Genomic DNA, 15,107 nt, shown 5'->3' on the forward strand with positions numbered 1-15,107 from the left:
AGTTATGTTAAACTTGTACAGAACCTTGCTTAGAGCACACTTGGGTGTACTGTGCACAGTTCTGGTCTCCAAATTATAAAAAGGTTAGAGAGGCATTGGAGAAAGTGCAAAAAAGATTCACAGGGATTATACCAGAACTGAGAGGATATAATTATCAGGAAAGACTAAACAGGCTGGGGCTCTTTAGGAAAGAGAAGACTGAGGGATGACCTGATAGAGGTGTTTAAAATAATGAAAGCGTTTGATAGGGTAGACGGAGAGAAAATGTTTCCATTTGTTGGGGGGGGGTCCAAAACTAGAGGTCACCTATATAATAAATTCAATAGGGAATTCAGGAGAAACTTCTTTATCCAAAGAGTGCTAAGAATGTGGAACTCGCTACCACAAGGAGTAGCTGAGGTAAATAGCAAAGATGCATTTAAAGGGAATCTAGATAAGCACACGAGGGAGAAAGGAATAGAAGGGTATGCTGATAGGGTTAGATGAAGTAGGGAGGAAGGAGGTTCGTGTGGAGCACAAATGTCGGTGCAGACCAGTTGGGCCGAATGGACTGTTTCTGTTTGGTAGACTCGACGTAACTCAATGTAACTATAACCAACCAATAAGAGGTGTACTACAGCCAACCAATAGGAGTGGCCCGAGCTGGTGATTTCTTACTGTGATTCCCTCCTATGAGATTTGTCCCAAAAGCACATTAGAGATCAGGAACTGTTCACCTGGGGAGTGCCAGGCTTCAATTCATGACTCACCGCGAGCCTTGCTGAGACAGCCAACCACCAACGAAGGGACAGGTTCGTCAATGGTGACAGATCAAAACTCAGCCTGTGTCCCACTCCACCTGCTGAAATGACAGGGTATACACACAGGCCACACCCCAGTCACAAATAGCATTAATACCTTAAGTTCAGAGTTGAAGGTGAATGCCCTCTGTGTCTAACACAGTAAGAGGCCCAATACTTGGGACGAATTGACGAGCAGCTTCATCACGAGGCTGGCATCAACCCACCCAAACCATCAGGGCTAGCAGCTTAATCAAAAATCAACGCGCTCTCTCCATCCCCCAACCCCCACAGTGCACACAACTCTCGTTCTCTGTACCAGTAATCCGGATTTTCCATCTTATCCAGAAATTCATCCAGCTCATCTTTATTTCGGATAGGTTTGTAGATTTTCTTTCCATCCAGATCATATCCTATGTGTGGAAAGTCCTTGTACCATTCCATAGGGATATTGCCAACAGTATTTCGGATATCCTGCAAAAAAGTTGGGAAAAGAAGACATTTAATTTCATCCGAGTAAGTGTACATTACTGACTGATGCTCTTAACTAAAATCCAAACGATCAAAAAGTCAAACGTCCCCTGCCTTTACACATCTATTCATAGGTCTACAACAGAATCATAGAAAGGTTACAGCATGGAAGGAGGCCATTCGGCCCATCGAGTCTGTGCCGGCTCTATGCAAGAGCAATCCAGCTAGTCCCACTCCCCTGCCCTATCCACTTAGCCCTGCACATTTTTTCCTTTCACGTACTTATCCAGTTCCCTTTTGATGGCCACGATTGAATCTGCCTCCACCACCCCCTCGGGCAGTGCATTAAAGATCCCAACCACTCGCTGCGTAAAAAAGTTTATCCTCATGTCACCTTTGGTGCTTTTGCCAATCACCTTGAACCTATGCCCTCTGGTTCTTGACCCTTCTGCCAATGGAAACAGTTTCTCTCGATCTACTCTGTCTAGACCCTTCATGATTTTGAACATCTCTATCAAATCTCTCCTCAACCTTCTCTGTTCCAAGGAGAACAATCCCAGCTTCTCCGGTCTATCCACGTAATTTAAGTCCCACATCCCTGGAATCCTCTGCACCCTCTCGAAGGCCTTCACATTGTTCCTAAAGTGCTGTGCCCAGAACTGAACCCAATTCTCCAGTTGTGGTCGAACCAGTGTTTTATAAAGGTTCATCATGACTTCCTTGCTTTTGTGCTCTATGACGCTATTTATAAACCCCAGGACCATATAAGCTTTTTTAAACCGCTTTCTCAACCTGCCCTGCCACCTTCAACGATTGTGCACCTACCACTCTGTTCATCTACCACTTTTAGAATTGTCCCTTGTAGTTTATATTGCCTCCCCTAGACAGACTAGATGCAGGGAGGATGTTTCCCTGGCTGGGGGGTCCAGAACAAGGGGTCACAGTCTCAGGATACGGGTTAGGACATATAGGACTGAGATGAGGAGAAATTTCTTTACTCAGAGGGTGGTGAAACTGTGGAATTCTCTATCACAGAAGGCTGTGGAGGCCAAGTCACTGAATGTATTTAAGAAGGAGATAGATTTTTAAAATTTCTTCATGGGATGTGGGTGTCGCTGGCGAGGCCGTCATTTATTGCCCATCCCTAAATGCCCTTGAGAAGGTGGTGGTGAGCCGCCTTCGTGAACCGCTGCAGTCCGTGTGGTGAAGGTTCTCCCACAGTGCTGTTAAGAAGGGAGTTCCAGGATTTTGACCCAACGGCGATGAAGGAACAGCGATTATGTTTCCAAGTCGGGATGGTGTGTGACTTGGAGGGGAACGAAAAAATGGTGTTGTTCCCATGTGCCTGCTGCCCTTGTCCTTCTTGGTGGTAGAGGTCACAGGTTTGGGAAGTGCTGTCGAAGAAGCCTTGGCGAGTTGCTGCAGTGCATCCTGTGGATGGTACACACTGCAGACACGGTGCGCCAGTGGTGAAGGGAGTGAATGTTTCGGGTGGTGGATGGAGTGCCAATCAAGCGGGCTGCTTTGTCCTGGATGGTGTCGAGCTTCTTGAGTGTTGTTGGAGCTGCAAGTGGAGAGTATTCTATCACACTCCTGACTTGTGCCTTGTAGATGGTGGAAAGACTTTGGGGAGTCAGGAGGTGAGTCACTCGCCGCAGAATACCCAGCCTCTGACCTGCTCTTGTAGCCACAGTATTTATGTGGCTGGTCCAGTTAAGTTTCTGGTCAATGGTGACCCTCAGGATGTTGATTGCGGAGGATTCGGCAATGGTAATGCCGTTGAATGTCAAGGGGAGGTGGTTAGACTCTCTCTTGTTGGTGATGGTCATTGCCTGGAACTTGTCTGGCGCGGATGTTACTTGCCACTTATCAGCCCAAGCCTGGATGTTGTCCAGGTCTTGCTGCATGTGGCACGGACTGCTTCATTATCTGAGGGGTTGCGAATGGAACTGAACACTGTGCAATCATCAGCGAACATCCCCATTTCTGACCTTATGATGGAGGAAAGGTCATTGATGAAGCAGCTGAAGATGGTTGGGCATGGGACACTGCCCTGAGGAACTCCTGCAGCAATGTCCTGGGTCTGAGATGATTGGCCTCCAACAACCACTACCATCTTCCTTTGTGCTAGGTATGACTCCAGCCACTGGAGAGTTTTCCCCGATTCCCATTGCCTTCAATTTTACTAGGGCTCCTTGGTGTCACACTCGGTCAAATGCTGCCTTGATGTCAAGGGCAGTCACTCTCACCTCACCTCTGGAATTCAGCTCTTTTGTCCATGTTTGGACCAAGGCTGTAATGAGGTCTGGAGCAGAGTGGTCCTGGCGGAACCCAAACTGAGCATCGGTGAGCAGGTTATTGGTGAGTAAGTACCGATAGCAATGTCGACGACATCTTCCATCACTTTGCTGATGATTGAGAGTATGATGGGGCGGTAACTGGGCGGATTGGATTTGTCCTGCTTTTTGTGGACAGGACCATACCTGGGCAATTTTCCACATTGTCGGGTAGATGCCAGTGTTGTAGCTGTAATGGAACAGTTTGGCTGGAGGCGTGGCTAGTCCTGGAGCACAAGTCTTCAGCACTACAGCCGGGATGTTGTCAGGGCCCATAGCCTTTGCTGTATCCAGTGCACTCAGCCATTTCTTGATATCACGTGGAGTGAATCGAATTGGCTGAAGACTGGCTTCTGTGATGGTGGGGATATCAGGAGGAGGCTGAGATGGATCATCCACTCGGCACTTCTGGCTGAAGATGGTTGCAAACGCTTCACGCTTTATCTTTTGCAATCATGTGCTGGGCTCTGCCATCATTGAGGATGGGGATGTTTACAGAACCTCCTCCTCCCGTTAGTTGTTTAATTGTCCACCACCATTCACGACTGGATGTGGCAGGACTGCAGAGCTTTGATCTGATCCGTTGGTTGTGGAATCGCTTAGCTCTGTCTATAGCATGTTGCTGCATGTAGTCCTGAGTTGTAGCTTCACCAGGTTGGCACCTCATTTTTAGGTATGCCTGGTGCTTCTCCTGGCATGCTCTTTTACACTCCTTATTGAACCAGGGTTGATCCCCTGGCTTGTTGGTAATGGTAGAGTGAGGACTATGCCAGGCCATGAGGTTACAGATTGTGCTGGAATACAATTCTGCTGCTGCTGATGGCCCACAGAGCCTCATGGATGCCCAGTTTTGAGCTGCTAAGTCTGTTCTGAATCTATCCCATTTGGCACGGTGATAGTGCCACACAACACGTTGGATGGTATCCTCAGTGCGAAGACAGGACTTCATCTCCATGAGGACTGTGCGGTGGCCACTCCTACCAATACTGTCATGGACAGATGCATCTGCGGCAAGTAGATTGTGAGGACGAGGTGAAGTAGGTTTTTCCCTCGTGTTGGTTCGCTCACCACCTGCCACAGACCCAGTCTGGCAGCTATGTCCTTCAGGACTCGGCCAGCTCGGTCAGTAGTGGTGCTACCGAGCCACTCTTGGTGATGGACATTGAAGTCCCCCACCCAGAGTACATTATGTGCCCTTGCTACCCTCAGTGCTTCCTCCAAGTGGTGCTCAACATGGAGGAGGACTGATTCATCAGCTGAGGGAGGATGGTAGGTGGTACTCAGCAGGAGGTTTCCTTGCCCATGTTTGAGTCCGGAGTCAATGTTGAGGACTCCCAGGGCCACTCCCTCCTGACTGTATATCACTGTACCACCACCTCTGGTTGGTCTGTCCTGCTGGTGTGACAGGACATACCCAGGGATGGTGATGGAAGATTCTGGGACGTTGGCTGAAAGGTATGATTCTGTGAGTATGGCTATGTCAGGCTGTTGCTTGACTAGTCTGTGGGACAGCTCTCCCAATTTTAGCACAAGTCCCCAGATGTTAGTGAGGAGGACTTTGCAGGGTCGACTGGGCTTGGTTTGACTTTGTCGTGTCCGGTGCCTGGAGGTTCGATGCCGGGTGGTCCGTCTGGTTTTATTCTTATGACTTTTTTTTAAGCGAGATTTTAGAACTGAGTGGCTTGCTAGGCCATCTCAGAGAGCAATTAAGAATCAACCACATTGCTGTGGGTTTAGAGTCACATATGGGCCAGACTGGGTAAGGATAGTAGGTTCCTTCCCTAAAGGACATTAGTGAACCAGATGGGTTTTTACGACAATCCGGTAGTTTCATGGCCACCATTACTGATAACAGTTTTTTTAAATTCCAGATTTTATTTAATTAATTGAATTTAAACTCCCCAGCTGCTGTGGCAGGATTTGAACTCATGACTCCGGATTATTAGTCCAGGCCTCTGGATTACTAGTTCAGTAACATAACCACTATGCTACCGTACCCAAAAGGCATCAAGGGGTATGGGGAGAGAGCGGGAATATGGTATTGAGATAGAGGATCAGCCATGATCATATTGAATGGCGGAGCAGGCTCGAAGGCCCAATGGCCTACACTGCTCCTATTTTCTATGTTTCTCCTCATTTTTTCTACCGACATGTATCACCTCGCATTTCTCCATAAACTTCATCTGCCACGTGTCCGCCCATGCCACCAGCATGTCAATATCCTCTTGAAGTCTATCACTGTCCTCCTCACTGTTCACTACCCTACCAAGTTTTGCATCATCTCCAAATTTTGAAATTGTGTCCTGTATTCCCAAGTCCAAGTCATTAATATATATCAAGAAAAGCAGTGGTCCCAGCACCGACCCCTGGGGAACACCACTGTACACCGGTATCCTGTCCGAAAAACAACTACTCTCTGTTTCCTGTTATTTAGCCAATTCTGTATCCATGTTGCTATCGCCCCCTTTATTCCATGGGCCGCAATCTTAATAGCAAGCCTACCATTTGGCATTTTATCAAAAGCCTTTTGAAAATCCATATACACCACATCAATTGCATTGCCCTCATCTACCCTTTCTGTTACCTCATCAAAAAACTCTTATCAAGTTGGGTGAACACGACTTGCCTTTAACAAATCCGTGCTGGCTTATCCTAATCAATCCACACTCGTCCAAGTGACTCTTAATTCTGTCCCGGATTATCGTTTCCAAAAGTTTTCCCAACCATCGAAGTTAAACTGACCGGCCTACAGTTGCTGGGTTAATCTTTACACCCTTTTTTGAACAAGGGTGTAACAGTTGCAGTTCTCCAGTCCTCTGGCACCACCCCCGTATCTAAGGATGTCTGGAAGATTATGGCCAGTACCTCCGCAATTTCCATCCTTACTTCCCTCAGCATCCTAGGGTGCATCCCATCCGGACCAGGTGACTTATCTATTTTAAGTAGAGCTAACTTTTCTAGTACCTCTTCTTTCTCGATTTTTATCCCATCCAGTATCTTAACTAATCTTCCTTTACTGAGACTTCTTTACCGAGAAGCTGGAGTTCAATGAACAAACAGGATTTTGTACTGCTCAGAGTCCTGAACTCGAAACTCACAGTAACTCTGAATGACCGATACACCAGATGAGAGGCAGGTTTCCCAACATTTAAATCATATATAACTTAAGTCTTCACAATTACTCTCAGGGGAACCCTTAATTGTTTGTCACCTGGACTACAAGTACTCAAAAGTTATCAAGTGACAGTATTGTGTAAATAAAGGTGATTTTTTAAAGCCAAACAGTTAATGCAGTGAACACCCTTGTGACAGCATCTCAATGAAGTGTAGTTGAGGTCAGCTATAATCCCTAGCTGAGATTCTCCCAACAAGACCTAGTTCAGCAAAATGTCACGTTATACTTGCCATTTGCTGGTTAATTTATTTGTTGAATGGTGAAAATGCCAATAAAATGCAAGTAACTGCACACATAAGACAAATCAATTAAAAATCAGAGAGTGACCAATCAGAAACTTCAACAAAAAAAAAATCAGCATCCAGGAATGAAATGGCGATTCTCCACATCATAGTTTTAATAAATGGAAAATCGCATGCTGGAGTTCGCAAGCTTGCAGTATGTGGCCCGCGCATGTGCCTGGAGTACCCGAGTAGAACGCTCCCATACAGCCCCCATCAATTCACTACAGGTACTAAGAGAGTAAGCCCGGCACTGATATCAGCTGAGTGTATGCCAAGCCATTCTGTCAACCCCAATCACAAGGTCACTCGGGGGCTGTGGCACGAGCTGGCAGGAGCAATGGCTGCCACGTTTTGAACATTTTGGGCCCATTACAGAGCTGAGGTTTGGAAGGAGACATCTCCCCATGAGAGCATCCAGCCAGCTTCACTCCAAACACCTCAACACGGTTATTGTAAGGTTCTCCTTTTACAGTTTTCCAAATGGGAGTGGTTAATAAGGCTCTGTATGCAAACAATTCTTTCTCTTCCCCCAGTTTAATGTTCTCCTCCCTTACAGCAACTGCATCCAGGCTATGACAGCAGCCTCTGTTTATGCTCAATGCAGCCTCCAGGATATATAGAAAGAAAGAATTTGCATTTATATAGTGCCTTTCACGACCTTAGGACACCCAAAGCACTTCACAGCCAATTACGTACTTTTGAAATGTAGTCACTCTTGTAATATAGGAAACGCGGCAAGATCCCACAGTGATCCGATAATCTGTTTTAGTGATGTTGGTTGAGCGATAAATATTGAACAGGGCACCTGCTCTTCTTCAAATAGTGCAGATGGGATTGTTTACGTCTACCTGAGAGCGCAGACAGGGCCTCGATTTAACATCTCATCTGAAAGACGGCACCTCTGACAGTGCAGCACTCCCTCAGTACTGTACTAAAGTGGCATCCTGGATTATGTGCTCAAGTCTCTGGAGCGGGACTTGAACCTATGACCTTCTGACTCAGAGGCAAGAGTGCTGCCACTGAGCCACGGCTGACACCTTGCAAGTTCACTGAGACTTTCTCTCAAACATTTCCTCACCCCCATCCCTCCCCTAAAACATCAAAGCAGCTCATCTCCATCATGCAACTCCCAATTTCAAGAACTGGCCACGTTAGGAATCACAAGTACAAGCATGCATTCTACCGCTCTCATAGGATAGAAGATCATGGATTTCTATAACCCCTTTCACATTCTCAGGACACATCCCAGTGAATTACTTCTGAAGTACAGGTAATGTTGTTATGTAGACAGGCATCTGGTCAATTTACACACAACACAGTCCCACAAACAGTAAATGAGGTAAATGACCATTTAATCTGCTTTTGGTATGTTGGTCAATGGATAAATGCTGGCCAGGTCATTGGAAGAACTCCCCTGCTCTTTTTGAATGGTGCCATAGGATCTTTTACATCCACCTGAACAGGCAGACAGGGCCTTGGTTTAATATCTCATGGAAAGACAGCAGCTCTGACAATACAGCACTCCCTTAGTACTATACTGGAATGTCATACTAGATGACGAAGTCAAATGGGGCTCGATCCCATAACCTTCAGACTCAGAGGTGAAAGCGTTAGCACTGAGCCAAGCTCATACAGCTATGGCAGTGTTGTGGTTATGTCACTGAACTGGTAATCCAGAGACTTGGGCTAATAATTGAGAGAATTGAGAGTTAAAATCTCACCATGGCCATTTGAAAATTTGAATTCAGTTTTTAAAAAATCTGTGAATAATAAGTCAGTGTCAGTAAAAGTGACCATGAAACAATGAGATTATCATAAAAATCCAACTGGCTCCTTACCCGGTCTGGCCGAAACGTGACTCCAGTCCCACACTAACGTGGGTGACACTTAACTACTCACTGAGTTGTATCAAACCACTTTCTCAGGGCAACTGGTGATGGGCAATAAATAACGGCCTTGTTCACATCCCGAGAATGAATAACGTGTCAGCAGCCTTATTCACAGCCACCATTTTGAATGAGTTAACTTTTTAAAATGGCTATCGTCAAGTTGGCCACAATGAACCATTTTATGAGTACTTATATAGTTCAGGAGGACAGCAGGTTTCCCAGGTCACCATCAGGCACGAGTTGTAGCCCATGCAACCGCAACACTGCATTTGGCCCTGGGCTAGCAACAGAAAGGAACAAAATAAATAAACCAGCAACACCAGCTGGAAAGTGCAGACTTGGCTCCAACGACCCCACAGTCAAATACCCTGCCAACGCTCATGGTCTCAGCTCACACAGCAAGGATCGATACTTGGGCGAGGTGCAAATAACCTTTGCCACTCAGGGACAGAGAGAATCAGAACCTTCAATGGAAAATAAAATTGTAGGGAAGTGGAAAAGAATGGAGTTAGATCACAGATCAGCCATGATCTTATCAAATGGGGAGCAGGCACGAAGGGCTGAATGGCCTACTCCTGTTCCTAACACATAATCATCATTTTGTTTACTAAAGTTGAAACTAGAGAGCGTCACTCCCACATCTAGAGAGGGGAAGAAAATCCCGACTACTTCAGAAAGTGCCGTCACTCCACCGCGGTGTGGAATGAGTTAACAAGGTCACAAGAACTCCAGCAGGTTCCAGAGCCAGCTTGCTGGCTCCAGATACACAGCCCTAACCCCATCACTTTATAGTCGCCATTTTGTCACCCTCAAGTCAGGATTAAACAGTTCAAGAAGGGCCGATGATCTCACGCACAAGAAATGTTGTGTGAAGTTTATCCTGCTGTGGAGCACGGGTTCATTACTCTGGCAGCACATGTGGTCCGGAGGGGGCAGAGGGCAGGGCCTCGGACACATTGCAGGGTTATCTCCTCCCAAAAAGGGAGAAAGAAATCTCACCGTGTCAGATCGGAGACACGCTGTACATATTATCATATTGATTTTGTTCCTTCCACCACCCAGGAGTCTTCCGAGCAGAGACAAGGCAAGGCAACAAATCCTTCGATTGTGATCTGTAAACTGACAATAATGGATCAGTCACGGTCTTCAGATATCTCTTGTTAAAGAGGCAGGTGTATGGGTGCATGCGCGCACAGGCCCATCTCAGCCCATTTCACTCTGGTCAGGGCCAACAGCCAAACCAATCTTCAATTTTGCCTACAAAGAATCTCATTAAAACAGTTATTTAACTGCAGGATCGTCACTGACCAATACTCGAACACTTCCAAATTCTCGCCCTCATTGAAACCTCTTCATAGCCATGTCCCAACTTACCATAGCAATCTCCTCCAGCACACAGAATCATACAGCACAAGAGGCCATTCGGCCCATCGTGTCTGTGCCAGCTCTTTGAAAGAGCTACCCAATTAGTCCCACTCCCCTTGCTCTTTCCCCATCGCCCTGCAAATTACTCCTTTATATTTATAAATTACTCCTTTACTGCTGTATATATCCAATTCCCCTTTTGAAAGTTACTAATGAATCTGATTCCACCTCCCTCTTAGGCAGTGGTCGTGACAACTCGCTGTGTAAAAAAAAATTCTCATGTCCCCCATGGATTTTTTGCCAAGTCCCCACACCCACCCTCTGCTTAACACCAGTAGTCACTACAAGCTTCTCACACCCTCCACTCCACCACGGACAGTTGTTCGTGCAGACAGATCCTCCTGTAGCTTCTGGAAGTCCTTCCAAGAATCTTCTGGCTCTTTCTCTGCTTTCAGAAATCTCTGTGAAGCCCTCTTCTTTGACCCCCATAACCTAATCCACTCAGTTTTCCAAAAGCGCTCTATACTGAGAAAGAAAAGTCTTCCTGCATGTGAGGAGTGCTACAGAAACCCAAGTACTCATCGATTCCCCACTCCCAATCCTTCACAGTGTCGTCACTGGGTTTATTTATCAATAAATCAGAGCACAACCAAAACCATATTTAAGTCAACACACCTTGGTGTTGTGCGACCCCTCCTTACAGAGCTGCTATCACTGCCACCACCAGTGACACCCTCACCCCAGCTCATGGGCTGTTACACAGCTCATGGTACTTTCCAAACTAGGCAAATCTGGGACGGGCAGAATCTATAATCTAATGGAACTGCTGGGTGCATTTTATAGTTTAAGTAGACATAATAATGTCTACGTATCATTGAACTTCAAAGCAATTCATTATATGAGAAATGGTTTGAGATGTTAGGGAGATGTGATAAGGCACTGTATAAAAGGGTCGACTTCATTCTTTAATATGAAGCTGGGCCTGTCGTAACACTTCAGTAAATTCCTAGAGCCAACACCGCTTTGTTTATTTATATTGGTCTGAAGCCAAAATGGCATCGCAAGTGTCACTTAAACTGAAAAGCAAGGGTTAATCATTCTTTCGCTTATTACAGGAGTGACGAAACTATGGCCTGGGGCTCATGTACAACCTCTGCGCTCTGGCAACTTGGTTCAATATATGTGCTGATGTTCCCTACTGGCCAATTTCATCTGTTTGAATTTACGTCTCCATAACATCTTAAACTGTGGAAAACATCCGGCAATACAATTATAGATTAGAGATTCTGCTCTTCCCAAATCTGGCTGGTTCTGGAAACTATTTTGAGCTGTATAACACTGGGGTAAGGGTCTGTCTGATGCTGTCTGTGCTGTTGTTGTTTGAATTTCATGGGGCTGGAGGATTGGAAAGGACTGTTCTTAGCGCTATTGCCTCATTGGTGGATAAATCCTAAATCCAAACAAGATCTGTTGGTCTCAGCAGCTTGAAGTACATGTAAAGTAATGGAGACATGGGTTTAAACTGAGGGCTCCATTGTACAAACCTATGCAGCCCACAAAACACATGGCCATCCCTGACCTACTGAACCATGCATTAAGCTGCAAGAAATTGGGTTGAAGCAGCTATTTAATATCCCCAGTAATGGACCAGACTAGAGTGAACAAGCTTTGGCTTAATGTCTCAGCTGTTATTCAGTGGGTAGAACTCTCACCTCCGAGTTAGAAGGCTGTGGATTCAAGCCCCACTCCAGGGGCATGAGCACAAAATCTAGGCCGACAATCCAGTGCAGTACTAAAGGTGTGCTGCATTGTTGGAAGTGACATCTTTCAAATGAGGTGTTAAACTGAGGTCCCGTCTGCCATCTCAGGTGGACGTAAAAGATTTCATGCTGCTATTTTGAAGAAGAACAGGGGAATGTTCTCAATCAACACCTAAAAACAGATCATTATCACATTGTTGTTTGTGGGACTTTGCTGTGCGCAAATTGGCTGCTGCGTTTTCTACATTACAATTGTGACTACACTTCAAAAAAGTACTTAATTGGCTGTAAAGCACTTTGGGACGTCCTGAGATCATGAAAAGCGCTATATGAATGCAAGTTTTTCTTTGTTTTCATCTGAAAGACGACACCTCCGAGAGTGGAGCACTCCCACAGTACTGCACAGGAAGTGTCAGCCTAGATTTTGTGCTCTCTGGAGTGGGACTTGAACCCACGACCTTCTGACTCAAAGGCAACAGGCTACCTACTGAGCCACGGCTGACATTGTTCCGCAGTCAGCTGAAACAGCACAAGCAGCTTCTCTGCAGACAGGGAAGAAAAAAATTAACACGATCAGCACCATTCACGTACTAAAGCAGCATGGGAGTCGGCCACCATCCACCAGGCTCATCCATCCGGGAAATGGCACAAGGCCGGAGAAGTAGGTTACAAAATATGAACTACGGTATTAAAATGCTTCGGAAATCAAAACCAATCCTTGGCTTGGGGGGGCGGGGGGGCGCGGAGGGAGGGATTCCAGTGACAGGTCTAAAGGGATAGAGTGTCCTATCAGGTGTGACACTTCACCTGCTGACTCAGTGTAACCGATCACCTCCTCACTAATTTGAAATTTCCTGCGAGGGGATTGAAACTTCAGAGAAATATTACCAAGCGTCCAAATCGGCAAAGCTACCGTGAAATGTAGCCCAGCAGTGCACATTCCTACTGCCCAAACAATGAAAGGCCATGGCAGTAAAAGAGCGAGAGCGCGAGACACACACACACACACACACACACAAAGAGGCAGAAAGAGGGGCAGAGAGACAGAGGCAGAGAGACGGAGAGCCACAAGCAGAGAGACAGACATAGCTGCACTGTTCTGGAAACTGCTACTCTCCCCAGCCCAGAGTCAGCCTCAATTATCTTGGTGGTATCACGAGGATATCAGTAAGGACGTTTGTGAAAATTGAACACTCCTGCTAGCATAATTATAGGTTCCATACTTCCAAACTTGGGGCTGTGTCTGGAAAGAGCACCTTGGCTTGTGCAGCCCTAAAGCTAAATACTGGTGACCTCACTCACGTTCTCCTAGCCGGACTCCCCAGGCCCTCAGTGGCACGAAGAGGACTATGCTGAGGACCCTCGTCTCAGTCTGCTCATGTGCACAGCACTGCTTTCCTCTTTCTATTTTTGCCACAAAGTTCTTCATTAATCTGAGCATCACAGCTTTTATGGATTTGTGGCCAATCGAAACTGTAAATAGATAAAGGAACTAAGGGCATTTATTGCCCATCCCCAGTTGCCCTCGAGAAGGTGGTGGTCTCCTTTCTTCTTGAACCGCTGCAGTCCATGTGGTGAAGGTGCTCCCACAGTGATGTTAGGTAGCGAGTTCCATGATTTTGACCCAGTGACCATGAAGGAACATTGATATATGTCCAAGTCAGGATGGTGTGTGACTTGGAGGGGTACTTGGAGCTGGATGTTCCTACAACATTGCTGGTCTTGTCCTTTTCAGTAGTGGAGGTCGCAGGGGAGGGAGGTGTTGTCCAAGTAACCTTGGCGAGGTGCTGCAGTGCATCCTACAGATCGAACATACTTCAGCCGCGGCAGTGGATATCGAACCCAGTGACAGGGGCGCCAATCAAACAAACTGCGAAAACCTGAACATTTTTAAGCTTTTTGAGGGCAGGAAGTAGGAATGGAAATAAAGCAGCATTGTAGTTCATCAAGGTGGATCTGAAACACAAAGCACCAGAGAGCAGTGGGCTCAAGACTGTAATCCAGTCACCATGCGAAAGCACAGAGCAGAAGCCTCCCTACACTGGATGGCCATCCGGGGCAGATAGAAGAGGGAAAGGCTCTGGATTCATTGAAGTAGTAGTTGGATGCAGAAATAGGAGAGTAGGAACTGTAGGTTTGTATGGAAGGAAGTCAAATGGCCTTCTCATCTGTACTGATCTCGGTGATCAGTATGGGCAGGGTTGTATGGGAAAATTGGAGGACGAGTTATCAGTGAGACATACTTGCTTCTGGCAGGGCACCGCCTCCACAAAGAGACAGTGCTAAAATAACTCACGCACATTTAATCACTGCTCATTAATCACTGCTTACAAAGTATTAAAATAAAAACTTCACAGTGCGGTAAGAATGCTTGTGGTGGTCAAATATATTCCACAGTCCGTCAGAAAAAGCCATTTAAAGTTTTTCAATCCTGCGGTTGGGTAATGACATTTTACTACTTTTAGAACAAATAAAATAGACGGGAACGTTTTTCTATAAACATTCCTTTTGGTCTCTTACTCTAGTGGATTTGATGTAGGCGGACTGGGGGGTGGGAACAGGGTGATGCAATGGGTTTGAAACGGGCCTTTCACCTCCAGCCCACACCAGTTGGATGAAAGGCTGCTGACCTATGTGAAATGAGTTTGGACAGTCTCAATCCTGCCTGCTGGTAGACATGGGACCAAGGCACAAAACTGCCCCCCAATTCAGCATTAACCTCTCTCAGAAAGAGTAGGAAATGGGAAAGATGCCACACTGGTGCAGAAGGGGAGCTGGAGCCAAGGCATATTGTTGGGAGAGAGCAGAGGGACCTTTACTCTACATCTGGCTGAGCTATGCTCGACCCAGGCCTGATATCAGAAATATTTCACTTCCCAGGACTAACAGCCGTCACCTTGAAGAGCACAATACTACTAATTCCTGTATTACAGTGTGCCAGCAGGGCCTGTCTTTATTGTGTGAAGGACCGAGACGGGATATGAATACTGCATGAGCGCTACTTTCTATTTATAGAGATCCCACCAAGCATCCCCATCAGGTCAGGAT

The 15,107-nt window shown here is 46.3% G+C and overlaps 1 protein-coding gene across 2 annotated transcripts in view; it reads right to left on the reverse strand.

Moving 5' to 3' along the window:
• Positions 1-15,107, reverse strand: part of bop1 (BOP1 ribosomal biogenesis factor) — a 203,920-nt gene that overhangs the window by 42,401 nt on the left and 146,412 nt on the right. For both annotated transcript variants that reach the window (XM_067968910.1, XM_067968916.1), the window contains exon 4: positions 1,099-1,253. In XM_067968910.1, the coding sequence (XP_067825011.1) occupies positions 1,099-1,253 (155 nt within the window). The remainder of the gene's footprint in view (positions 1-1,098; positions 1,254-15,107) is intronic.

The sequence above is a fragment of the Heptranchias perlo genome, chromosome 2 (assembly GCF_035084215.1).
Source record: "Heptranchias perlo isolate sHepPer1 chromosome 2, sHepPer1.hap1, whole genome shotgun sequence".
Classification (NCBI taxonomy): Eukaryota; Metazoa; Chordata; class Chondrichthyes; order Hexanchiformes; family Hexanchidae; genus Heptranchias; species Heptranchias perlo.